The sequence below is a fragment of the Myxine glutinosa genome, chromosome 7 (genome assembly GCF_964187855.1).
Source record: "Myxine glutinosa chromosome 7, kmMyxGlut1.1, whole genome shotgun sequence".
NCBI lineage: Eukaryota > Metazoa > Chordata > Myxini > Myxiniformes > Myxinidae > Myxine > Myxine glutinosa.
The window spans coordinates 39226813-39253736 of NC_136267.1; the positions used below are offsets into that span (position 1 = coordinate 39226813).

The window sequence follows — 26924 nt, forward strand, 5'->3', positions numbered from 1 at the left end:
CTAGGAAATCCAAATTGGAGCAGTTGTTGGGGAAGCTGGCTATACCAACGGCTTGCTATGTTATAAAGGAGTCCGATGTAAAGGGATGCAACAGCCGATGTAAACGTGCTGCGGAGCCGCTATCACATCGTAGGGCATATTGCAAGCTGTAGGTATTAAAGTCAAAACGTGAAGTCAATGGAGAGTGAAATTTGTTGTTTTGCTGGAGTCTTGCGATGCATGAGGACCAAACCTAATAACGATTGCTGTATGTCACCACGTTTGTGGCAAGTTCACCATCGGCTTGCGAAAGAGAAATTGAACAATACATCATGTGCCGTGAAAGTGTGATTTGCGTTTTGTGTGGAAATCTCACGTCCAGTGTGGCGATCGGCCCCCCAGCCAGCGATGTCGCAGTTGGTGCCAGCTTTGAGGTCTTCCTCCACTGCAGGTAGGCACACCAGGCGTACGTAGGTCGTCTCCTTCACACATTGGCCATTCTTTGGCGTCAGCTTCATCAATGCTGAAAAAGGCAACGCGATGGGCTTAGTGTCCTGGGGACTGATTCTGAGAGCGTCAGATAAGGGCAATGTCATGAAAACTGATGTTCTCACATGTCACGTGCATGGAGTGTTCTACGTAGCGTTGTTTGTGACGTGTGAGATGACGTGCACGTGACAGATTTGTGGCCCGACTTCATGATTCAGCACGAGGCGTGTGCTGTGCAAGTATTTGAAATAATTATGGAAACACACACAAGCTATGCAGAAGTAATGAGTAATTGGCATCCAGGTGCATTGCTATTTGCTGTGTCATCCCTTATGGTTTATATCCAGCATGAGACCCTGTTTTCATGATTCCAGACACTTTATCAATGTAGAACTGTGGAATGTGGTTCAAAATGTCCTGAAGCACGTTCCACAATTCATCCGACATGTTTAGTTGTTGTTTGACTTTCTCAGTATCCATCTAACCCCACATAGCCTCAATGATGTGCAGGTGAAGGAACCTTTGTGCAGGTAAAGGCATATTTGAGCGTTCCATCGCCCTCTTTATATTTCAGACTAGAAAAGGTACCGGTGTTTCCAGGCAACGTCGAGTCCACCCTCCCACGCCTTCCCCATCCCAACCCTACCTCCTCCCACCCCACCCCCTCCCTCTGGACTCCCACCCCACCCCTTTCCCTCCCTCCTCCCACTGGACTACCCCACCCTCTCTCCAGACTCCATCCCCTTTCCCTCCCTCATCCCACCTTTTCCCCTGCCTCCTCCAACCTCACCCCCTCCCTCTGGACTCCCACCTCCCTCCATCTGTACTCTCATCCCCCCTCCCTTCTCACTCCCACCGTACCTCTTTCTCCTTCTACCTTTCCCACCCTCCCCTTCCTTTTCCCACCACTTTCTCTCTCTCTCCTTTTTCCACCCCAACCCTCCGCACTCCCACCCTACCCTTTACCCACCCTCTCCCTCCAGACTCCCACCCCGCCCCTTCCACTCCCTCCCTCCTCACACCCTTTGCAAAAAGGAAATTGGGGTCCTCCCCCACCCTCCTGAACCATTCAATTTAAAACCAGCACCCCGAGTACAACCACTGGTTTCAACTCATTCCATCCAGCAGTTTGGGATTGCATATAAGTAAAACAGACACTTCTCAAATGATATATGGTATGATTGATATAGTCTTAATAGAAACGCACATCTGCAGTTACCCTCCCCAATTCTATACCTGAAGGCTCACCTCCATTCCTTCACCCCTCTACTCTCTCCTCTTGGAACTGACTCCCTGTCCCACTTGTGGCCCTTTCCCCAGTCTTTCGGAGTGCTGCCCATCGTCACCTCATGCTTTCCCATTCCTATCCCTGCTGTCTTCTACCCTTACTGATCCCCCCCTTTTCCCTGCCACCCACAATTTTCTTTCTGCCACTCTTCTTAAGTAATGTGCAACGTCTTAGTCTCCCTGTTTCCCTCCTGATCCCCTGTCATTTAGTTCTTCCACCATCCTCAGACAGAAAAAGAGGACACGCCAAAGCCTGGGTGGAGATGACAAGAGAAACACGCAGGATTTCAATGAGACACATAATTAAGGATGTGATGAGGGAATTCTATCAAGATCTTTACTGTATTTGTTTTTCATCGACGAGTCCAAGGCATTAGACTGTGTACGACATGAAGGGTACAATCGGTACTTGATATGGGATTTCCAACACACATTAAGGACCTGATGTGATCTTCGTACAGCGACCAACAATCGACGGTCCATTGATAGTGGAGATGGGGACTGGTTTAGTATTGGCCAAGGAGTTGGATGGGCCTACGTCTCATTCCCTTACCGATTTAACATGCACACTAAAAATGTCTTGCAAAAATACACTCTAAGAGTATCAGGGTGGTACTAATGTCTAAGATGAATCAATCACTTGTGGACAAAGGTGAATCACTTGTATTTCGCAGAAGATGCAACATGTCAGAATGAACAACTATCGGGGACGCCTCTTCATGGTATTTTTCCAAGTATTTTCAGATTCCTTAAAAGCAATGTGAGCCGTTTCATGCTACAATCCTTATCTGACACACACACACACACACACACACACACACACACACACACACACACACTCATTGACACACACACATACACACACTCGTTCATTGACACACATACACACTCACTCATTGACACACACACACACACACACACACACACACACACACACACACATACATACTCACTCATTGACACACACACACTCATTGACTGACACACACATACACACACTCGCTCATTGACACACACACACACATACACACTCACTCATTGCCTGACACACACACACACTCACACACACGCACACACACATACACACACTCATTGACACACACACATACATACTCACTCATTGACACACACACACACAAACACACACACTCATTGACTGGTACACACACACACACACACACACACACACATACACACACACTCCTGATGAAACACCCTGGTTGCAACCCCCATGGACCTAATCACCTGCTTATTACAAATCACCTGTGCATACACACCGAGCATCCTGGGGCGATTACGTCATTTAGAAAGTCGCTTGTTCTCTCTTAAGATCCCTGGCAAGAGAAACTTAAATCGGTATTACGTGCGATAAGGAAAGGACCCTTGAAGGTTTGTGACAAGTACTTTCATGATGATGTAGTTGTGATGATTAAAATGACTATTGCAGCACTACAGCTTCACTTCTAAATGCGCCAGTAATCGATCCATGTTGCTCTGAAAGGAGGTGGCCAGGTTTTGTGGGTTTGCACCGATGTCATTGTGGGGATGATCTCGTGACGAGTCTTCGTGTGACACCAGCCTCTCCACATCAAAAATCTGTTCCCCTTCGTCCTTCTTGTCCAGCTGGTGCTCGCCCAGCACCACGCGAAGGTCACTTGGCTGCCGGCTGTCGGAAGTGGGTCGGGGCATAGGAGTGAATGTTACCAATCTTCTTTAACCTTAAAGAAACAAACAGATTGGCCATTGATTATAAAAGAAGGAATACCTCCAATGAAGTAGGTGTGACACATTCCCAGCAGTTGTCAAAGCAGGAATTTGCAATATGCCGCATAACTCGCCTACCCTTCGCAAAAGACAACCAGGGATCCTGAACAACCACCAACTAATGCCATCAGATGGGACACCCATTTTAACATCCATCCAGCGATAGTCTTTCGCTACCACCAATCCGACGGTTTATAGTCGGGTCCGGAACGGAATGCAGACGACACCTAAAAAGGAAGTGTACTACCTCCAAGTACTAGCAAAGCTTAACTAATTCACTCACAGTGAACAGCTCTGGATCGGTACAAATATACTGTAAGCTGATTGGCTTCCTTTGACAAAGTATCTTTTTTTCCAACTCTCTTTTAGAAATTGTGAGGAAGAAGAGTCTGTATGATTTTAAAATGTGGAAGGGTCATTCAGGTTAAAAGATGAAACCACACGCACGCACACACATTCATCAACTGCGCACCAGAAAAGTAGCGGTTTCGACCCATTAAGCTGAGAACGTAGGACCTTTCGGTGGTTCACAGTAGCTAAGACTACAACACCTGGCCTGTTATCAAGATAGAAACATCTCAAGGGGTCACTCTGTCAAACAGTTGAGCTTCTTCTCAAGATGATATAATTTGAGTTATAGTTGGAAGTCACATGATTGGGGTCAGTTGAGATTATGTTCATAAAGAAAAAGCAGAATACATGGGAATGAAAGAAAACAAAGTGGTAATGCTGAATGAAACAATAATAACACTAAAACCATCATTCTCAACTACAATATCATTATAACAACTACATTATACTATTAACACAAGTATAAAGCAAATTGGTATTAAAACAATGACTTACACAATACAGACTGACAGATAAAGGATGAATATTAACGAACATCCTCTCTTTTCCCATGTCCAAGGTCAAAGAAGACACTGTGGCTGATATTTCTGGATCTCTCCCACTTCATTTAGCAATCCAGACCAGGAAACCCAACATCCTTCTGGAATCTAACCATCGAATGTGCAGTGACACTGTCTACCGTCCGCATCAGGACCTATTGCTCATGAACACTCGGAATCCAGGTTCGTATCCCACATACTCCATGGACGATTTCTCCATCTACTGATGACCTTTATATACAAGCACCAAAATAAATAAATAAAACATTTTAACGAAAATCTCTACATCCAACTTCCATAAACTGGGGATTGGTCAGAGGTATCGTACAGTACTTGCTTTTGAGCTGTCAATTCTAGGTCTGAATTCCTGACCTGACTATAAACTGTCACCTTGGTACTTTATCGGCGCACAGTTGCATCGTCGTCCATTGGATGGGACAAGTTTAGGGTCCCATCTGCTCGCATTTGCTAGTTGACGTCAAATATCTCACGGTGGCTCTTACAAGAGAAGGCTATTGTGTGCTGGCACCCTGGCCAAATTCCAAATTCCTGCCCTAAACCACAGGGGGCACTTCATTAGTGGCATCGCCACACACAAGTGATGCCATTAGGAGTCAGGTTTTGCATATGAATGAATGGATTCCACTTCCACTGCGGAACAACCCTGCTCTTGACATTCTGCTTGTAGACCCTCGTAACGAATTTTCTTTCCTTCATGGGCTACGCCGAACCCGTCTTTCCAAGGTGCAGCCAATCCGACCAGAATGATCTTTTCCTTTCTGGAGCCAACTCATCGAGTTGTTATGGACACATCAGGCCCACCAATTGGTTGTAACTACATCTGTTGAGAAAATCCGTCCTGCAACACAAATCCTTCAACCTTCCAAAATCTGACTATGGTGAAAAGTGCAATGTCCTCATACCGTCACCAAACCGTCCCTGTTTCAGGTGTCCCTGAAATTTCCATCTACGCTGGTTGGTGATGGCGGAACTTAATGCAAAACCTGTCTGTGCAACAGCAGGGGGTACAAAAGGTCATGGTTTTGGATGGGGGGGGGGGGGGGTGATCTGACATGGTGGTGAATAGCTGTCCTGAAGACCGTACACACATGGGATAAGGTTGAGCACCGGCTGCGTTTTCCTGGATCATAGCAATAACCGAGAAGATTATTCAGAAACCATAACGTCGATCCAAAATAAAAACCATATATTGGAAAAGTATGCAAGTCCAACAAATGACGAGACAAATTCAGAGGTTTTCTTGACGAAGATGTCTGTTGTGGCATTGTTCTAACACGACGACTTTGGAATGGGATTGCTGGAAACTTCATGTGATGTAGGGCTCAAGGCCTGTCAATAATTACATTCAATGATGGCACAATGGAATGAATGTTTCAAAAGGTCAATAATGTGTTCAAGCACAATTAGAATGAATGATATGCTGCAACCCTCCTTCCCATCCCCTGAAAAAGCCTCCGGAGATAATCCAAAGGGAGTCGTTGCCATTCCTGGTGCAAAGCAGTCACCAACTGCGTCAGAGTCTGCACAGGAGGCTCCATTTTCTTAATTTGACCTACACCCAAGGAATGTCCCAAATGCACTCAATTGGATATAAATGAGGACGACATTCTGGTCAGCGCGATGTGGTGATGACATCGTTTCGCCAAGATGTCGGTAGCTGCATGAGAACAGTGGTGGCTGGCATTGTCAGCCATTGATACAGGTCTTGTGGGAAGTGGGTGGTTATCAAAATGTGGAACAACACGATCCAAAACGTCCCTATGGTACCTTTCACCTGTCAGGTTTTGGTGTACAAATGCCAAGTCTACCAACAGTCGCATGCAGAAGAAATTTACTCTCATCAGACCAATGGATCTCCATGATGGGATATTCGAGTCGACGTTCGGGGCATCATGCCAAGCAGGTTGCTTTGTGTTCTGGGGTGAGAAGAGGGCGTCTCCCAGCTTCGATACCTGCAACACTAAGCCGGTTCCAGACAGTTCTTGTGGATAACCTCCAAATAACCCTAACCCTAACCCCAACCCTAACCCCAACCCTAACCCCAACCCTAACCCTAACCCCAACCCTAACCCCAACCCTAACCCTAATCCTAACCCTAACAACGCGTCTCCTAGCTTCGTAACCTGCAACACGTAGCCGGTTCCAGACAGTTCTTGTGGATAACCTCCAAATAACCCTAACCCTAACCCCAACCCCAACCCTAACCCTAACCCTAACCCTAACCCTAACCCTAACCCTAACCCTAACCCAAACACAACACTAAGTGTGCCAAAAGGAATACGCCTGACAAGTCTGATCAGAGCTGCATTTCCTCTGTTGGAGGTCACCCTGGGTCATCCTGACCGATGTCTGACTTTAACATAATTTGTTTGTTGATGACATTGATGTTTGTGCACCAACCCGCTGACAAGTCCAGTGGAAACCAAGTTGACATCCAATTTTAGTACGAGACATCCCAGCATTGTTCATCCCAATGATTTACCATCTTTGGGCTTCACCAAGTCTTCTACGGGCCATAACAACACAATCCGCGAAGGCAAGTACACAACAATACCGTTACCTTCTCTAAACGTTGACCAGGTCAAAGTGTTTTATAAAGTTGAAACCCCTATATAAAGTGACCAGCTCATGCTCATGCTGGGTAAAATTGCCCTGGCCTCGTGATGAATGGAAAACAGCCTGTGCGTGAAGGCTCCTTTCATTTATATTTGAAAGACATTTTGAATTAAATATTTTTTGCAAACAGAACTATTTTTTAGGCATGATTAACTTCTTTCCACTGTATATAAAGGAATCTGCATAAGTCTAGTACTTCCATTAAGTAAGGCCTGTAATAGCAGGGGAGGAACATGTCGGAATCGTGCACTTTGTGACACCTTTTTGAAATTTGGCACGATGTTTGGGCCTGGCACGGGATTTTCAAAAACCACTGGCTACAAGTTGGCGCACCCCCCTGGTGGCCGGTAGCTGCAAACTTCAAAATGGCCGCCAATAGGTACGAAACGGACAATATCTCAGCTTTGACTGATCGTATATCTAAGTGTAATACCACCTTTTCCTTTCGAGTACAGATAATCCATTTTTAAAGAGTATTTTAGGATTTGAGGTTTCAAAAATCACATTTCAAATGACTCATGGGGTCCAGGTTGTTGACAGCACTTGTCATAGGCACGTCTTCTCAGTATTTCAAGCCAAGCCAATGTAAGAAGGTATGCCTGACGTGTCCTTTTCACGTGTTTTCCACCAAGCAGAGACGCTGCCACTCCAGGAGTAAATATCTTTGCCAGGTGGAACATTCGCTCCCAGACAGAACCTCCTAATAATTTGCCTCCAGCTTCTTGTGCGCACATTTCCAGATGCAGAAAGCCAATCATGCAGACCATGTGTTGTTCGCCTAGCTCCTCTGGGAAAAACATCTGACATCTTTTCTGGCGGGCATACAAGGGGCAGTCACCTTCGAGGACTGGTATTTGTCCAGGATTTACAAAAGCAATAGCTTTCTTGACGACAAGCATGGCATGTTTCTGCATACTCAGCGTGTCGGCCTTTTCATCGCTGAATACAGGGAATACAGGAAATTTTTCAAAAACCACTGGCTACGAGTTGGCACACCCCTTCCTGGAGGTGAGAGGCGATTTAGTTTATTATTGATATTTCCTCTGTAACCATTAAATTGATCTGAAATCCTAAAATACTCTTTAAAAATGGATTATCTGTACTCGAAAACATGGAAAAGTGGTATTACACTTAGACCCCCTTTACACAGGGCTGCGACCTTTGTGCCACCTTTGAACGACCAGAAAATGGCCAGGACGCTCAATGGTCGCCTAAACCCAGAAAATCCTGTTTCTATGTAACTGCTCCAGCGATCCTTGTGCCTCCCTTAAACCACCAAAAATGCAATTTTCGGGCATTTTCATGGCGATCTACGAGCGACCTGTGCGTCCACTGCGCCACCTGCCTGCTTCCACTGTGCAACCTATGGCAACCAACGCGATTAGAAGCTACATAGGCGACCCCCGAGCAATGTTTGGGCAACCATTGAGCCTCCTCTGTGCCTCCTCTGTGCCATCATCGGCGACCAACGGAAACTAACGGCGACCACTGTGCGACCATTCAGCCATGCTTCTGCCTCCTAGGCGACCCTTGAGCATTGTTTGGGCGACCCCTGGCGACTGCTGGACAACCTGGAGTGCCTGGGTATATATATGCCCTGATTCTGGCGCTTTTCCATCAGTTTAATCCTAGCTGCCAAAGTGAGAACATCTCCAGAAGATAAAGATTTTGGGATGAACAACCAACTCCTCTTGCATACTGCCATCTTACAAGGTCACCAAGCACTGCTGGTGAACCAGATGGCCATTGCTGTCCTTAGACGAAGGATGAACAGGCACAGAAGAAGGAGACCACGAACCTGGTGGGTCCGCCCCTGGCTGACACAACAGAGAAGGTTACAATTCGGGGACTACAGCCAACTGATGCAAGAACTGCAGCTAGAAGATGAAGGGTCCTTCTACAATTACTTTCGAATGGAGCCAGCGATGTTCGATGAACTCATCCAAAGGGTTGGCCCAAGAATTATGAAACAAAATACCAATTGGAGAGCAAGTTTGGAGCCTGGTCTGAAGCTAGCTGCAACCCTCAGGTTCCTTGCTACTGGGGACAAGTACCCGACCCTCCAGTACCAGTATCGTGTGTCACATAGCACTATCTCTATCTTTGTGCCAGAAGTTTGCAGAGCAATCCGAGAAGAGTATAAGAATGAAGTTGTCCAATGCCCAAGAAACCCCCAAGAGTGGCAGACTGTTACAGATGACTTTAAGAACCGGTGGAATGTGCCTCATGCATGTGGTACCATTGATGGAAAACATGTAGCAGTGCGATGTCCTCCCAACACAGGCAGCCTCTACCACAATTACAAGGTGTTTTTCTCTGTGGTCCTGCTTGCGTTGGTGGATGCCAACTACAAATTTCTATGGTGTGATGTTGGTGGCCTTGGTACGATGTCTGACTGCCAGATATTCAATGAGGACCTATATGATGAAGCCATACTCTTCCAGGGGACTCACCAAGGAGCAGCGGATCTTCAATTATCGTATATCTCGTGGCCGACGTGTGGTGGAGAATGCATTCGGCATTCTAGCTCAGCGATTTCAAGCCCTCCTTTCAACGATGCAGCTGTTGCCTGAAGCTGTCCGGGATGTGGTTGAAGCATGCATCTGTCTTCACAATGTAATGTGCGAGAGATATCCAGCCCTACAGAATGCTGCACTTGATAAAGAAGACTTTCTTGAGTCGAGTTGTTCACCATTCACTGCAAACACAATGAACCACTGCAGGTACCAGCCCTCTATTTATAGGCAGGCTGAGGAGGCACTACAGGTGGCTCAAAGGAGGCAGAAGGGAGGCAAAAGCTTTGCCATGGTGGCTCAAGGGTTGCCGTGGTCGCCGAATGGAGGCACAGCGGTCGCCACAGTCATCGTTCAATGCACGCTATTGGTCGCCCAAAGGAGGCACAAGGGAGGCAGAAGCATCGCCCAGATTGACAGGAAAATTTGCAGCAGAACGCATCTATTACCTGGCGACCATTGGGCGACCACTGTGCCTCCATTCTGCAACTACGGCAATGCTTGTGCCTCCCTTCTGCCTCCTTTGAGCCACCTTTGAGCAACCAACCTCCTCGGCGACCTTTGTGCGACTGTTTTGAACATGTTCAAAAATTTATGGCGTCCATGGCGATGTCTGACCCTCCTGTGTACCACCTTTGAACGACCTAGGCAACCATTCTGCCTCCTTTGAGCCTCCAACGGCGACCTGGCAAATTTTATGGTCGCACAAGGGAGGCACAAAGGTCACCATCCTGTGTAAAGGCCCCATTAGATATATGATCAGTAGTAACCGAGATATTGTCCGTTTTGTACCTATTGGCGGCCATTTAGAATTTTGCAGCTTCCGGCCATCAGAGGAGTGTGCCAACTTGTAGCGAGTGGTTTTTGAAAATTTTATGACCTGCCCTATCATCATGCCAAATTTCAAAAAGGTGTCACAAAGTGCACGATTCTTGTGTTTTATGACATGTTCCTCCCCCGCTATATCCTGTTCCATCACTGTCACATCAGCCTGGTGTTGGATAAACGATCAAGGTAGGCTTAAGATTTTATGGTCTTGAGTTTGAGCCCCTGTCGTGCTGTTGAAATACCACTCGATGGGTTGACTCAGCCCGTCTTCCTTCCAAGGTTGGCAAAACGAGTACCAGCTTACTGGTAACAGGAGCAATGCATAAGTGGCGCAGCTGCGCTTCCAGAAATGGTGCATCCAGCAACCACGGGTTGCATACGAAACAACAACAACACCTGTCACATTGTTGCAGATTCACAGATGATCCTGTTGCTGGCATTCAATCAAAACAGTCGTTTTCCTGTTCGCATTTACAGTCGGATCACAGCTGTAGGTCACAACTCCGACTAACTGCAGCGGTCGGCAAGGTAATCAAGTCAGACACTAGGATGCCAAAGCTTTCTGCATCTTATTATAATACACCAAACGTATATGGTTATGTCACTATGTTTGTCGCTATGTTTATATTTGACGAAAACGTCTTCTTCTTCTTCAAATAAAATTAACACCCTCTTCCCTCTTAATTGCATTAAGACTTCTGAGACGTCTCTGACCTTTGACGACCCTTTAATTCCCCCAAGACTCTTCAGACCACCAAGACCCCTGAAGACCCCCAAAGAACCAAAACACCCCAAAGACCCAAAACACCCCAAAGACCCAAAATACCCTTCAAGGCCCTGAGGCTCAAATAGACCCTGAATACACAAAATGCCCCAAAAACACAAAAGACCCCAAAGACCCAAAACACCCCGAAGACCCAAAACACCCCGAAGACCCAAAACACCCTGAAGACCCAAAACACCCCGAAGACCCAAAACACCCCAAAGACCCCGAAAACCCAAAACACCCCGAAGACCCAAAACACCCCGAAGACCCAAAACACCCCGAAGACCCAAAACACCCCGAAGACCCAAAACACCCCGAAGACCCAAAACACCCCGAAGACCCAAAACACCCCGAAGACCCAAAACACCCCGAAGACCCAAAACACCCCGAAGACCCAAAACACGCTGAAGACCCAAAACACCCAGAAGACCCAAAACACCCTGAAGACCCAAAACACCTCGAAGACCCAAAACACCCCGAGGACCCAAAACACCCCGAAGACCCAAAACACCCCGAAGACCAAAAATACCCTGAAGACCAAAAATACCCCGAAGACCAAAAATACCCCGAAGACCAAAAATACCCTGAAGACCCAACGACCCTTAAAGACCAAGAAGAACCAAAAGACCCTTAAGACCCAAAACACCTCAAAGACCCAAAATACCCTTAAAGGCCCAGAGGATCCAAAAGACCCTGAAGACCCAAAACACAATGAAGACCCAAAAGACACCAAAATGGTCAAATATGCCTACCCATCTGAAACGACGTGTGGTGAGGCACGCGGAGCACGCCGAGTCACGCTAGTAACACATATTAGCCAAGAGGACATCATCAAGCAATATTAAATGGTTGAAAAAAAAAAGACTAACTTCAGCACATCATTGTAATAAAAAGTGTTGTCCAATGGCGGCCACACAGAGTCAGGGTGTACCCTTTATACCAGAACAGTCTTTGAGAGATCCATTGGCTCATGCGCAGCTCCTGGTTTGTTCAAAGAACACAAAAAACTGCTGTCAGATCTTCAGATGAGCTCTACGAGGAGACTCCAGTACCTTTCAGAAGTCTCCACAACATGTCAACATATGATCTCCAATAGAACAGCGTTAGGTACATTGGTGGCTTGTTGGTGACCACACCACACTGGCATCCCAGAGGTTGTGGGTTCAAATGCACCTGATGGCAGCAGTATTAGGGATTTGGATTGTAAGCTTTAGGAATTTGAGTTAGTTTTAGGAGAACTGTCACTATTGGATTGTCAGTTTTAAAAAACCCAGCCTACTCATTAACGATCTTCAGCGTGGGATAATCTGCCTGCCCTACCTCTGCCTGGTCTATAATCTCATGTTACTCCTTACTGTGGTTGTCTCTTATTGGCTTCCATTGTTTCAGGAGGTCATTCTGAATGTCTGTAGGCTTCACCTTTCTCCTGTACTTACACAATCATCATCATAATCCCATAGCTATGATGTGGCCTTAATAACTTTACTGTCTCATTGACCTTTGTCTCTCAGTGAAGATTCAACTTTGTTGATGCTTCATATGGCGAATCATTGAGGAAATCATCATCATCGCACTAAAATACGCAATTTGGTGTCTGTCTGACCACAATACATTTGGTCGTTACTTATCCAATCCCAACCAATCTTAACAGAAGGTCTAAGGGTCACATGAAGGAGGTTGTAGTGACTTAATTTGACCCCCTCCCCATGGGGGTTGGCCGCTTTGGGAAAATCCGTGTTAACGTGTATATCTGTGTTAAGATAGCTTATCGTGGCATTTTTCCAAGGCCCCTTCTAATAACAAAAGTAACAAGAAAGAGCAATCAGAGATTGCAGACCCTCGCCAGGATGTGTTTTTTTTTTAGTGGTTTGTAAGGCTTTAGTGTTAAAACAAATATGGCAGCTCAACCACGTGACCGATGACGTCATCATAATTTTTTTTCTCCACTAATTTATCACTAGATGACGTTCAAGAAATTTCATCTTGATCGGATGAAGTTTTGTACTTGTCGAATTATGACGTCATAATGGAGGCACCTATGACATCATCATTAGCATATGTTATTCCCCATGGAGAGTGCTTTACAATGAGCCATGTCTCAATTTTTTTTCCGTGCAGCGCTTTCGGAGATAAAGAAGTGCAAAGTTTTTTGGTTTTTACAAGATGGCGCCCATACCATGTGACCTATGACGTCATCATTATTTTAAAATTCTACACGTGGAGGTGTGCCTATGGTGAAAATTTCCTGCCAATCGGACCAACAGTTGCAGAGAAAATCTTATTTATTCTGTGCGGACAAACAAACAAACAAATGAAAAATTGGTCAGAGACCAGGTCAGGACTTGCCGGAATGTACTTATCGACCATTTTGAACAAATATGGCGGCCGAACCACGTTACCGATGACGTCATCATTATTTGTTTTCTAAACTAATTTATTCCTTGATGATGCTCAAGAAATTTCATCTTGATCGGATGAAGTTTTGTACTTGTCGAATTATGACGTCATAATGGAGGCACCTATGACATCATCATTAACATATTTTATTCCCCATGGAGAGTTTTTTTACAATGAGCCATGACTCAATTTTTTCTATTCAGCACTTTCGGAGATATAGAGGTGCAAAGTTTTTCCGTTTTTCCAAGATGGCGGCCGAACCACGTGACCGATGACGTCATCATTATTATTTTTTTCTCCACCAATTTATGCCCACATGGCGCTCAAGAAATTGCATCTTGATTGGATGAAGTTTTGTACTTGTCGAATTATCGAATTATGACGTCATCATGGAGGCCTTGGGCCGGAAAAAAAAAAACCCCTCACCTTTAGAGGCCATTTTTCCCCGCAAGCGGGGAATATAGAGAGAATCACCCTTTTTCGGGCACCGTGGTTGTTGTTGTTTTTCGGTCCCCTTTTTGAAGCAATGTTTTACGGCCGGATGCCCTTCCTGCCGCCAACCCTGGGCCGAGAGAGTTAAAAATTGGGCACAGTCTATTCCAGGGCAAGACAAATATGTGTGTAAAGTTTGGCGATTCTACGTGCAACGGTGTAGACGTAGTACTGCGCACAAACAGACAGACAGACAGACAGACAAACAGACAGACAGACAGACAGACAAACCAACCGATCAACATACTTGCTGGAATCTTTTCCAGCAAGTAACAAACAAACAGACAGACTCAAATGCAACACCCTCTCCTCTGGCGAGGGTAATAACACTTCTGATAACAGCATAATATTAATGTTATTACAAAACGATATTCACACTAATAATATCCCACCACCCCCAAGGGGGTTTTCCTCCTTGGACAAACGCCAACACGTGTATGAATAGCTTATCGCTTTTCGTGCCGTTTTATGGGAGCACTGCAAAATAATTATAAAGCACAAACACGTTTGATTACCTTTTGAAACAGTCGCTACACTGCTGTTTAACACTAACCTGAAACAGAGGAAACCCAGGGTGTTTTCAGTTACCAAGCAGCTAGCTAGCGCTTGCCAAGCCAGCCGTTCTTTATCAACGGTTTTGAATGGAGTGCTTGCTCAAATGCTTAAGCCACTTGGTGAGCGCTCTGCAAGAAAATTGGTAAATGAACACACCCCAAATGTTCTTCAGGCCTGATCCTAGATCTACTGCAATCTATATACACCAGAGAGGATAATAACATGACCCTGCTGCTCCCTTACGGAGTGGGTGTACTGGTGATTATAAATTGGTGGAAATTTTTGAATCAGGATCAGATTAGCTATTCAAAAGCTCATAAAACATAATGTGCAAGTGTGAAACACAAGGATGACGGATTATAGTCTGATTGGGAATCTAGAATGACGAAAGTGCGTACCCTGTACCTCTGAGCAACCCTGTAAAACCTCTGCATCGAGAGGAACCCTAAAAATATCTATCAAACGGATTTCTTGTGGGATCTGAGATTCCCATGAAATTTCATCAGATTTCATGAGAACCGTATTGCACATTTTCAGCAAGAGAGGAAAGCTAATGCAGAAGGGAATGGGGAGAGTAGATATGTTCACATGGCATTAACACCAACCACCACCCATAAAGGTTAGTGTACAATGGTGACAAGTTTAAGGGTGACAGGTGTCCTCATAAGCAGGAACGTACCTGTACAGGCAGTGTGCAGCGGTGAGGATCCAGCACGGTGCAATGAGAGACCCCCCACAGTCGTGGATGTTCTGTTCCCCAAACGGGCTTCGTACTTTCCTCTGGATGGATACAATCCAGGGTCGGGAGCCTTGGCGGGCTGGTTGACCTCCGACAATCCTCATTGGGAAAGTCTATGTGCAAGAAAAAGTTTCAAACGGGATCATTTAAAAAAAGAATTTAATAAAAGACAAACCACACACAAAGCAAATGCCACACTGCCACAGGGTCCATAACTACATGACAGATGTGCAAAAGCGATGAAGACAGATGGACTTGTCCAAAAAGAGTGGTGTACTCACCTATTTTCCCAATTATTGGATTTTCCTTTGTTCCACCGACATGAAAATAACTTTACTTCAGAAAGAACAACTATCGGGGACGCCTCTTCGCTGTGGTTGTACCCCTAATGCAAGTCGGGGGCAAATCTTCCCCATTCTCCCCTGCTGCGCGGATTCGTCAGGGCAGCCCGTCACGGTCAGAGTCTAGATCGGTCCCCATGGACCGGCCCTTTCCCTCTTGTCGTCTCTCCCTCTTGTGTCTCTCTCCCTCTTGTGTCTGTCTCTGTCTCTGTCTCTGTCTCTGTCTCTGTCTCTCTCTCTCTCTCTCTCTCTCTCTCTCTCTCTCTCTCTCTCTCTCTCTCTCTCTCTCTCTCTCTCTCTCTCTCCCGCCCCCTGCTGGCCGTTCGTGTGTTGGGTGCGGTGTCATGGCGTCTGTTCGTGTCTTGGCATTGTAGCTCCGTGCTCGTGGTTTGTATCTTTACCCTCCCCTTACCTTTTCTCACCTTTGTTCCGTCTTTTGTGTGTCACCCTTCCACGTTATCATACCCCACCCCCCCCCCCTCTTGAGAGTGAGAAAGTGAGAGAGCACACGTGGTGAGACCGGTAAAGGTTCCCCCTTAGGGCGGTTCCCTCTTCGGGTTTTTTTCGCCTCGTGTTACAAATCATAATACTTTTTCCGTTTCTTTTTTCGTAAATATTTTTATTTTTCGTTTGTTTACTGGAGCTTTTTGGCTTCATTAACCTTTATACATTTACCCTTTGTTTAAACGTGCAAACGATGGCGGATAGCTCTCGTTACACGTCTCTTGAAGCGCTAACCCGGAAGCATGGGTTAGTTTGCTCACCTCCGTCGGGAATCGATGTGGAGGCCATTATCCTTGCGGTCGGAGAGTTAATCGGTTTGGATAATGTAAAAGCGGCTTCTCGCATGAATAAACGCGTGGTAATCTTTGTTTCCACAGTGCCCATGGTTGCTCAAATAGTCGAGCACGGGCTATTCTTTGCTCCCGACGTGTTTGTTCAGGTATGTCCACTCGACACGCCGGCAGTTCGGGTTTCTCTCTCTAACGCTCCTCCGTTCCTTAAGAACAAAGACCTGGTTACTGAACTAAACAAACTTGGTTCTGTCGTCTCTTCAGTTACTTTGGTTCCTGTACGAGGGAAAAATAACCGTTTAAAACACGTCATGTCCTTTCGTCGTTTTGTTTATACTAGGGCATGCCCGTACTATATATATGCCCGTACTATATATCTATCTAAAATTATATCCCCCCCCTCTATTTACATGAAATGGTTTGGTTCATTCGCAACGCCAAAGCGAACGGCGAACGGCTTGCGAGTACAGTGACAATCCCCCCCCTCTATTTACATGAATGGTTTGGTCCATTCGCAACGACCACAGAACCCCCCCCTCTATTTACATGCAATGGTTTGGTCCAAAGCGAACGGCTTCCGGAGTTTGGTAAAGCAATCGCCATCGCGTGCACAAACGCGCAGGAAAGCGAATGAATCGCAAATTCGTTTTTATTAGTTTTAAAACTTTATTAAAACATAGTTTAACGCCAACATAGTTTGCAAACGTGAAATAAATGAATACGCTCTCAAATGTGCCATCCGAGGCAGAGTGTGCCCGCCACGTTCGGCACACGCGATAGTTCGCTGCTCTCTGATTGGTTGAATCGTTTTTTGGACATAGCTCGGTAGGTACTTGTCCGATTAATTACAAACCTTGAAAAGGCACATCCTCGGGTCCCCAGCAATATACCTGGCAAGTTTCAAGTATATCGGACCCGTGGTTGTCGAGAAACAGCGGTCACAGACAAACACACAGACAGACACACAGAGATTACTGGCATTATAGATAGATGATCTTACCGCGTGGTGTAACCTCTTTAAATGCGGTATTGCCCTTCAAGGTCGAAGGTCACACTTATCGGGTCTTTGTCTCCACAGAGTCTCTAGTTTGTTTTGAGTGTGGTCAATATGGTCATTTAAAAGACTCGTGCCCGAAAAAGTCCGCAGATAGAGCCACTAGCCTGAATGGTGATGAACAGCAGGGCTCTACTGAGATCGTTGTCGATGAGGTAAACAGTATGGGTGGTGCTGATGCAAACCCCATTGTAGACAAACAGAGAACCAGGAAAATAACCCTCCCACCTTCTAGCGACCTCAACGAGCCTGATAATAAGGTCTTGGCCTGTCCTCCAACCTTCGCTCAAGTGGTTAGTGAAGGTTATGGTGGAGCGCGACCTCCTCCTCAGCAGTTTCCTCCAGTTGAGGAAATTGCTCAACCTCCCCCGCCTTCAGAATACTCTGAGGGTAATGTGATAAATGCTGAAAATGTATGTGTTGGCCAGACAGCACCTGAGTCTCTCCAGTGTTCTGAGGGTAAACCTCCATGTGAGGTTGAGCCTCCATGTGTGTCCCCTGATGAAGCTTGTGTTGATTGTGCCACCCCTCCCTCTGTGGGGAGTGGTGAGTGTGTTGGAACTAGTGATCTGTCTGTAGAATCCTCCATTGAGGCAGCTGAGCCTTGTCAAGCTCATGGTCAGCAGGGCGATAGTGCTGAAGTCTCAGATTTTCACGTCGATGAGCCTGTTGCCTCAGCAATGGACTCTCAATGCAATGATTGTGACTCTGATGGGGGTTCTTCCGTTGCCTCACTGAGTGATGGTGAGGCCGACTTCTCATCGGAGCATGTCTCTGGAGGCTCCGTCCCTCCTGCTGAAATCGTGGATTTCCTACAAAAAACTTACCGTAAAAAGCGCGTGAAAATCTGCGATTTCTTCGTTGATACTCACGCCTTCATTAGTGGGGCTCAGGAAGTTGTACAACAATCTGCGGCCCTTCATATTTCTGATCAATCACTGAAAAGACTGAAGAGGTACCTTGTCACAGCAAGGAAAGAATTAAACCTGTAATGGCTGTGTTGCTGCCTATGTTTCTATGAACATAGCAAGCTTGAACATTAATGGTGGGCGCAGTCAGCTGCGTCGGTCCCAAACTGTGCAATTAGCCAGGAGGGAAAAGATTGATGTACTTTTATTGCAAGAAACCCGTGCCACTGCAGACTGCATGGCTGATTGGCAGCAACAGCTGATTGGCACTTGGTTTTTTAGTAATACAGATTCTGTGAGTGCGGGTATTGCTTTTTTTGTCAGTTCACGTTTGTCTGTCTCCCCCCCCATCTTTAAGGAAATCGTACCAGGCTATCTAGCCTCTGTAGAGCTTGAATACAATCAGCAACGATTTATGTTTGTTAACGTCTATGCTCCAAGTGATAGCACAGATAGAGGAACTTTTTTTAATCAGTCCTTTAATTTCCTGAGACACCTCTCTTCTGATACGTTGTTGTGCTTAGGGGGTGATTTTAACTGTACTTTAAACCCAACTTTAGATAGGAACAGTGCAGAGCCACATCCAGCTTCAAGTAGGCCTCTTTCCAGTATAACTTCGCGGCATGACCTCAACGATGTATGGCGGCAACAACACCCAAACCTGCAGCAATTTAGCTGGTGTCGGGTTTTACTAAATCATCTTTCACTTGCTCGTCTTGATAAATTTTATATTCCTAACTCGGCTGTCAACCTTGTGACATATACGGCTATTGTCCCTTCAGGCTTCTCTGATCATTCTTTGGTAAAACTGTGCTTTTCCTTTCCTCGCTTCAAACGCCGCACCCTGTATTGGTCTTTTAACACCTCACTTCTGAGCGATCCTTTCTTTAAATCATCCTTTGTGGTTTTTTGGGACAAGGTTGTGGATTTCCAACATCGTTTCCTAAATCTCTGTCAGTGGTGGGACTATGCTAAAGCGCAGATCCGTGTTTTCTGTCAGCAATACAAAACCAATTGCTCTCAAAGTAAACAATTATGTATTGATGCCTTGAAACAAGAAATTCTACGATTGCAGGAAGGTGCTGAGGTCCTCAGTGATGAAAGACGGTGTCAACTCCTCTTTGAAAAACAAACTCTGCTTAAGGAATTAATTCAAGAAAATGGTATTGGTGCCTTAGTCAGGCTGAGAGTTAATAGTTTACTGTCGTCAGACACATGTTGTAAAGATTTCTTTAAGTTTGAGAAGACGACGAAGGCGAGCCAGCAAATGCTTAGTCTTCGGGCTAGTGATGGGCATATTCTTAGTGATAATACGGAGATTGTTCACTTTGTTCGGTCTTATTTTGAGAATGTGTTTTCCTTTAAGCCCAATGATGTGCCTGCAATGCAGAATATTACGACCAATTTACCGCAGATAGATGAGCATCAACGGCATGTCTTGGATGAGAACATTACTCTCGGTGAACTTAAAACTGCGCTCGATGGCCTTGCTGATCATAAGGCTCCTGGTTTTGATGGGCTACCAGCTGAATTTTATAAAACCTTTTGGGACATGCTTGGTCCTGCTTTGCACTCAGTGTTTTTATACAGTCTGCGTGAGGGATTGTTACCCCTTAGTTGTCGGCGTGCAGTTGTTTGCCTTATCCCTAAGAAAAACGACCTGCAATTGATACAGAACTGGCGTCCAATCTCTCTTCTCTGCACAGATTACAAGATTTTTGCCAAAACGCTAGCTAACCGTGTAAAGACTGTTCTAAGCACAGTTATACATCAGGATCAATCGTACTGTGTTATGCACAGATCTATGCACGATAACATTTTTTTGGTACGAGACCTGTGGGATGTGTGTGCATTTCAACAACAACATACCGGTCTCTTTTTTATTGACCAAGAAAAGGCTTTTGACTCTGTTAATCATGAGTATTTGTTTCACATTTTAAAGCAATTTGGTTTTGGGGCATCCTTTATTTCATATGTATCCTTATTGTATAATCACATTTTTAGCTTGATCAAAATCAATGATGGTCTCTGTTCACCTTTGCGGATTGGGAGGGGAATTCGGCAAGGCTGTCCCTTATCTGGAATATTGTACTCTCTTTGCATTGAGCCCCTTTTGATTCGTTTACGATCTTCTCTTATGGGATTTTCAGTGACTCCCTCAGAAAATCCCGTTATAATTTCGGCCTATGCTGATGATGTATGTGTTGCTGTTCGCAGCAGTAATGACATTGCTCTGCTATTTGAGTGCCTAAGGGTTTACTCTCAAGCATGTACAACGCAAATTAATTGGTCGAAATGCAAAGCAGTTTGGGTCGGCGGTACGCCACCTTCTGCCCTTCCAATTCTCCCTATGAATTTGACATGGGAAAAAGAAGGTGTGAAATACCTCGGTGTTTACCTTGGAACCCCAGGCTTTGTCAAAAGGAATTGGGATGGTTTGCTCCACAAAATCAGCAACAAATTAAACAGATGGAGAGGAATTTTGTCGACCTTGTCTTTCCGAGGTCGTGCACTGGTCATTAACAACCTGGTGGCCCCTCTCTTATGGCATAAAATGATTGCCTTGCAGCCACCTGCAACGTTGGTGTCGTCAATCCAAAAATGTTTACTTGACTTCTTTTGGGATGGCAAACACTGGCTAAAGCCAGAGACTATTTGCCTCCCACTGGCAGAAGGTGGTCATGGGCTTGTGGACATTCTTTGTCGGGTGATGGCCTTCCGAGTCTCCACAGCTCGTCGTTTTATATTTCTGGAGGCCTTGCCCTGGAAATCGACTGCAAACTGTATACTAAAACAAGCCGGCATGCTTGGGTACAATTGTGAACTCTTCTTCATGGAGCTGCAACATGTCGATGCTTCGCTGCTCCCTGACTTTTACCAAGATGTCTTGAACGTCTGGCGGTCCATTTCAATAACTCGCCAAATGGAGACATACAACAGTGAAAGGTTCCTCCGGGAACCCCTTTTCTACAATGCCCTCTTTCCTGCTATTCCTCGCTCACGTGCCTTTGTGCAACGTTTTGTGAGTGCTGGCGTGAAAACGACTCGGGACCTTCGTGACTGTAACAGGAACAGTTGGTTCTCCGCAGGACATCTTCAAGTAAGAACTGGCATCAGATCTTTGAGGAGCGTAGCCAAGGTCCTACAGGAAATCCTGTGTGTTTTTAGGCACCTGGGCCTGAGCTCAACCGCCAACATTGGTGACCACCGTACACCACCACAGATCTGTGCTAGCTCTAGCCTGCCAGCTGATAGCACCACAACATCTATCTTGCTATCCTCATCGCCACTTTCCAGCAAGGATAAAAAGAGACTGTATCGTTTGTGTATCTCAGTTCGGTTTCCCTCGTTACAGCCTCTTTCTTTTGGGGCTCGATGGAAAGAGAAACTGCCTTCTGGGTCTCCCTCCCATCCGCAATGGTCTGCAATGTATGTTTCACCGATTGTTAAAAGGACTGGTGATATTGCTTGGAGACTCGCCCATATGGTGTTGCCCTCCAATGTTTTATTACATCGTTTTAATGAGGATAATTCAGTGGAATGCCCCTTTTGTATGATTTCTGAAGACCTTTTCCATGCTTACGTAGATTGTGCAAGACTCTTTCCCTTCTTTGGTTTTTTATCAACTTTTTTTAATCGTATGAACTTTTCTTTTTCTACACGTGTTTTTATCTTTGGAACACCACTTAGTTATAAAAAACGCTCTGAGACTGCTCTTGCTAATTTCTTAATTTCTATTGGAAAATTAGCAATCTACAAAACAAGAAAAGCAAAGCTCCTGGCAAATGCTGATATTTTATGTGATGTGGTAATTGTGTTTAAGGCTCTAGTCATGGCAAGGTTACGCATGGAATTTTCTTTTTTCCAAATGAAAGATGATTTACAAACCTTTGTGGGAAAATGGTGTGCAAAGGGTGGGTTTTGTAAACTTGATCATGGTTTGTTAAGTTTTTTATTTTAGTGTTTGGTGTTTTTATTGTTGTTGTTTGGCTGCACATGTTTTGAATTGTGGTGACTTTATTATTTGCATGACTTGTATGGGTTTCTTACCTTTATAATAAAAGAGCTTCAAAAGTCAAAGTCTCTCTCTCTCTCTCTCTCTCTCTCTCTCTCTCTCTCGCGCCCCCTGCTGGCCGTTTGTGGTGGGTGTGGCGTCATGGCGGCTGTGAGCAACTGCTCGGTGTTTTGGTGAGTCCGTTGTGAGTTTTCCCCCCTCTCCTGCCCTCCCCTGCCCCCCCTCCCTCTCCTTTTCCATCCTGTGTGCTTCGGCATCGTGTTTCCATCCGTTCTGTACCCTTGTCTTCGAGAGAGAGAGGATTGAGAGCGAGCCCATTTTGGGTGCGGCCTACTGGCTTTGACGACGCTTTGTAAGCCTTTTTTGCTTATAACGCACGTTTAATATTTACTTTAGTTCGATTATTTAGGTTTGACACCTTCTTGTCCGGTTCGGACAAGGGGGGGGGGGGGGGATTTCGCCGGTATGGCGAATACACGCTCTCGTTACGAGGCGTTCGAAAATTTAACGCGTAAGCATGCATTCGCATGTGTTCCGCCCGAAGGAGCTCCTACTGAGGACATTATCCTTGCCGTGGGATCCATCATAGGAGACGGTAATGTTCGTGCGGCGTCACGAATGAACCAGAAATTTGTTGTCTTCGTGTCAGAAGAAAAACTCGTTCATGACGTCGTTAGTACCGGTCTAACCATAAAAGGGGGTCATTATATTACGGTATCCCCTATGGATACGCCAGCTACCAAGATAACAATATCCAACGTTCCACCATTTGTGCCAGGCGAGAAACTCCTATCCGTTCTGTCTCGTTATGGTAAAATTGTTTCCCGAATCTCAATGATTCCGCTCGGGTGTCGCAGCGATCGTGTTAAACACGTAATGAGCTTTAGGAGGCAGGTGTACATGATCCTCCCGGATCGCGGAGCCGATACAGGTTTAAATATATCCTTTAAAGTATCGTTGGATGATCGGGAATACCACATGTATGCTTCCTCAGCCTCCTTAACTTGCTTTAATTGTGGAGATTTCGGACACGTTAAAAGATTCTGTCCTAGGGCCGCTTGTCCGAAGTGTGGTGAACCGGGACATAACGAAAGGGCTTGCAAAAAGGCCAATCCCGCCACCGCGCCTTGCGACACCCCGACCATGCTCGCTGACACCCGGACCGTATCTCCTGTTACCCCTACCGTACCTTCCGTCACCCGGACCGTATCTCCTGTCACCCCTACCGTACCTTCCGTCACCCGGACCGTACCCTCTGACACCCCGACCGCACCTTCGGACCGTACCTTCTGACACCCCGACCGTACCTTCTGACACCCCGACCGTACCTTCTGACACCCTGACCGTACTTTCTGACACCCCGACCGTACCCTTTGACCCCCCGACCGTACCCTCTGACACCCAGACCGTACCTTCCGACACCCCGACCGTACCTTCTGACACCCCGACCGTACCTTCTGACACCCCGACCGTACCTTCTGACACCCCGACCGTACCTTCTGACACCCCGACCGTACCTTCTGACACCCCGACTGAGTCGTCTGTCACACCGGTGCCTTTCGATTCCAATGTGATGACACCCACCGATGCGACTGACACAACTAGCATTGCCCCCTTTCCCGAACCCATGAACGAAGAATCCACAGTGTTTGCTAAAAAGCGAAGAGCACCAGCGCCAAGCAGTTTCGCTGGTGCTGCAAAGAAGGCGGTCATGGGCGGCACCATTTCCGGTGCACATGCGTCCGAGTGCCCCCCTGTCATTCCCTCACTAACTGAGAACATGGATACCGTTGCCAATGACACCAGTGAGTCTCATTATGTAAATGAGCCAAAAAATAAAATCTGTACCTCTCACCTGGAAGTTTCCGAGTGCGAAACCTCCAGTGAAAGTATTACCATTTCCGAGCTGGGAAATGTTTTTCCGCCTGCCCCCCCTTTAAATACCGAGCAGACTAAGGATTCAATAAACGTTCCCACTGTACAAACGGGGCCAGCAAATCTGAGTTTGCCGGGATCTCAAACCCAAGCTCCGACCCCAGAAACAAATATCCACCAAAGTGTTAACGAGTGCTCTCGGGAACACCTTGAGAAACTTGTGAAGGTGCCTCCAGACAAGACCGCGGGGGCAGCGGGTAATACCCCAGATCCCGACGACATGTTATCTGACGTGTCTGAGTCCGAAGATGACATTGAGGCAACCGCGCTGTCACAAGCGATGACAGGTCACTCGCAGGTATCCCCTCAACTCGTTCTTACCTTCCTTAACGAAACGTATCGTCACCGCAACATTGTCATTAAAGACTATTTCCCTGACCTGGCTGCATTCACGTGCACCGCAAAGTCAATAATCAAAGCGCGTGAGGATTTTGACCTGACGAAATCTCAACTCCACAGGTTAAGAAAGTTTGTTACCCGAGCAGGTGCAGAGTGTTCCCAAGCACAGGGCGATTTCATTACCACGGAATGAAAAACATTTCCTTTGCGACCTTAAACATGAATGGGGGGGGTGCAAGTCACCTCCGTCAGGCCCAAGTCAAAAACTTGTTTGACCGTAAAAAGGCAAATGTTCTTTTACTACAAGAGACCCACATCACACCTAACGTGGAACATGACTGGTGCCAAACTTTCAAAGGGCAATGCTATTTTAGCAATCTGTCAGCCTCATCCGCTGGGGTTGGTTTTTTTCTAAAGCCAGGCCTAGCTTTTGAGTCTTGTCAGTTTCAGGAAGTCATAAAAGGCCGGCTTATTTCCCTTCAGCTTGCACATCAAAACTTCCGCTGTACCATCTTCAATGTGTACGCACCTAGTGAGAGCAGGGACCGAAAGGCCTTCTTCACTTCCATGGTAAACCACCTGAAATCAGTTGATCTCGACCAATGTGTGTGCATTGGTGGTGACTTTAATTGCACCTTTGACCCTTCGAAAGATAGAAACTCGGCAGAACCCCACCCCGAGTCCCATGCGGACCTATCCCGTTTCTTTAAGACGGCCGGTCTACTGGATGTTTGGCGATTGCACCACCCCAACATAGTCCAGTTTACCTGGTGTCGATGTGCCAATGGCCGGGTGTCTTCGGCAAGACTCGACCGCTGGTACATAAATGTACCCTTTAAGAACGTCGCGGCCTCGTCAGGTTGTTTTCCGTCATTGTTTTCAGACCACCATATGGTAACCTTAGATCTTTCTTTTCCTCGACCCACATGCAGAAATAGTTACTGGAAGTTTAACGTTAAACTTTTAGAAGACAGTTTATTTACAGACTCCTTTCGTGATTTCTGGGCTGAAATGAGTACTAAAAAATCTTCTTTCTCCTCAATTAGCCTCTGGTGGGACAACCTAAAGGCCCAAATTCGAGTATTTTGTCAACAATTTAATTCGCACTGTACCAATGTAAAACATATCACGATGGCTTGCTTGGAAGCAGACATCTTAAGGTTAGAGAGCAAGTTGGCCAACGAGAGCAACCCAGTGAACTATCGGTTGCTACTCGAGAAGAAGGCCCAATTAAGGGATTTGATCCATGAAAAAGCAGCGGGCACACTAGTTCGGCTAAGAATACAAAATATAAAGGTTTCAGATACCCCAACTAAGGCTTTCTTTCACCTAGAAACTGTAGAAAAACCAGCACGACTCATATCTTCGGTTTTGGACCCAGGGGGGAACATCCTAACAAATCCGAGGGATATAAGATTAAATATAATCGATTTCTTTTCTGAACTTTTCAAGGCCAAAACAGTGTCTCACGAAATGATGAATGTTTTGACCTCTCATCTTCCTTCCGTGGCTGAGGCCCAACGTCTGGAACTGGATGCTCCAATTACCCTTCCAGAGCTATCCGGTGCACTCGCTGAGATGGAGTCGGGAAAAGCCCCTGGCATCGATGGCCTACCGGCCGAATTTCTTTCGGCATTCTGGGACATTTTGGGCCCAGAGCTGCTCAATGTTCTGGATGCATCTCTTTTATCCGGAGAATTACCGCTCAGTTTTAGAAGAGCAGTACTCTGCCTGCTACCCAAGACTGGCGATCTCCGACACCTGTCAAACTGGCGTCCGATCTCTTTGCTGTGCACGGATTACAAACTGTTTTCCAAGGTCCTTGCGAACCGGTTGAAGACAGTTATCGGGGACCTGGTGTCACCTGATCAAAGTTGCGGCATCCCTGGCAGATCCATCTATGACAACATATTCCTAGTCAGAGATTTGTTAACTGGTAAATGTGTTAAAGAGGATTTTGGATTGGTGTTTCTTGACCTTGCAAAAGCCTTTGATAGCATTGATCATGAGTTTTTGTGTCATGTGTTACAAGCTTGCGGGCTTGGCACTAATTTTAGAGCCTACTTAGCCTTGTTATATGCAAACATCTCCAGCTTGATCAAAGTTAATAACGAATTTTGCCCACCCATAAAGGTTCAGAGAGGGGTAAGGCAAGGTTGTCCACTTTCAGGTCTATTATTTGCCCTCGCCTTGGAGCCCCTC

At 46.0% G+C, this 26924-nt stretch overlaps 1 protein-coding gene across 2 annotated transcripts in view; it reads right to left on the minus strand.

The window, feature by feature from the left end:
- LOC137431139 (factor VII-activating protease-like) overlaps nucleotides 1-26924 on the minus strand; it is a 151543-nt gene that overhangs the window by 19099 nt on the left and 105520 nt on the right. For both annotated transcript variants that reach the window (XM_068122118.2, XM_078781531.1), the window contains 3 exons: nucleotides 15277-15449; nucleotides 3285-3421; nucleotides 356-502 (listed from right to left, as the gene is read on the minus strand). In XM_068122118.2, coding sequence (XP_067978219.2) covers nucleotides 356-502; nucleotides 3285-3421; nucleotides 15277-15449 — 457 coding nt within the window. The remainder of the gene's footprint in view (nucleotides 1-355; nucleotides 503-3284; nucleotides 3422-15276; nucleotides 15450-26924) is intronic.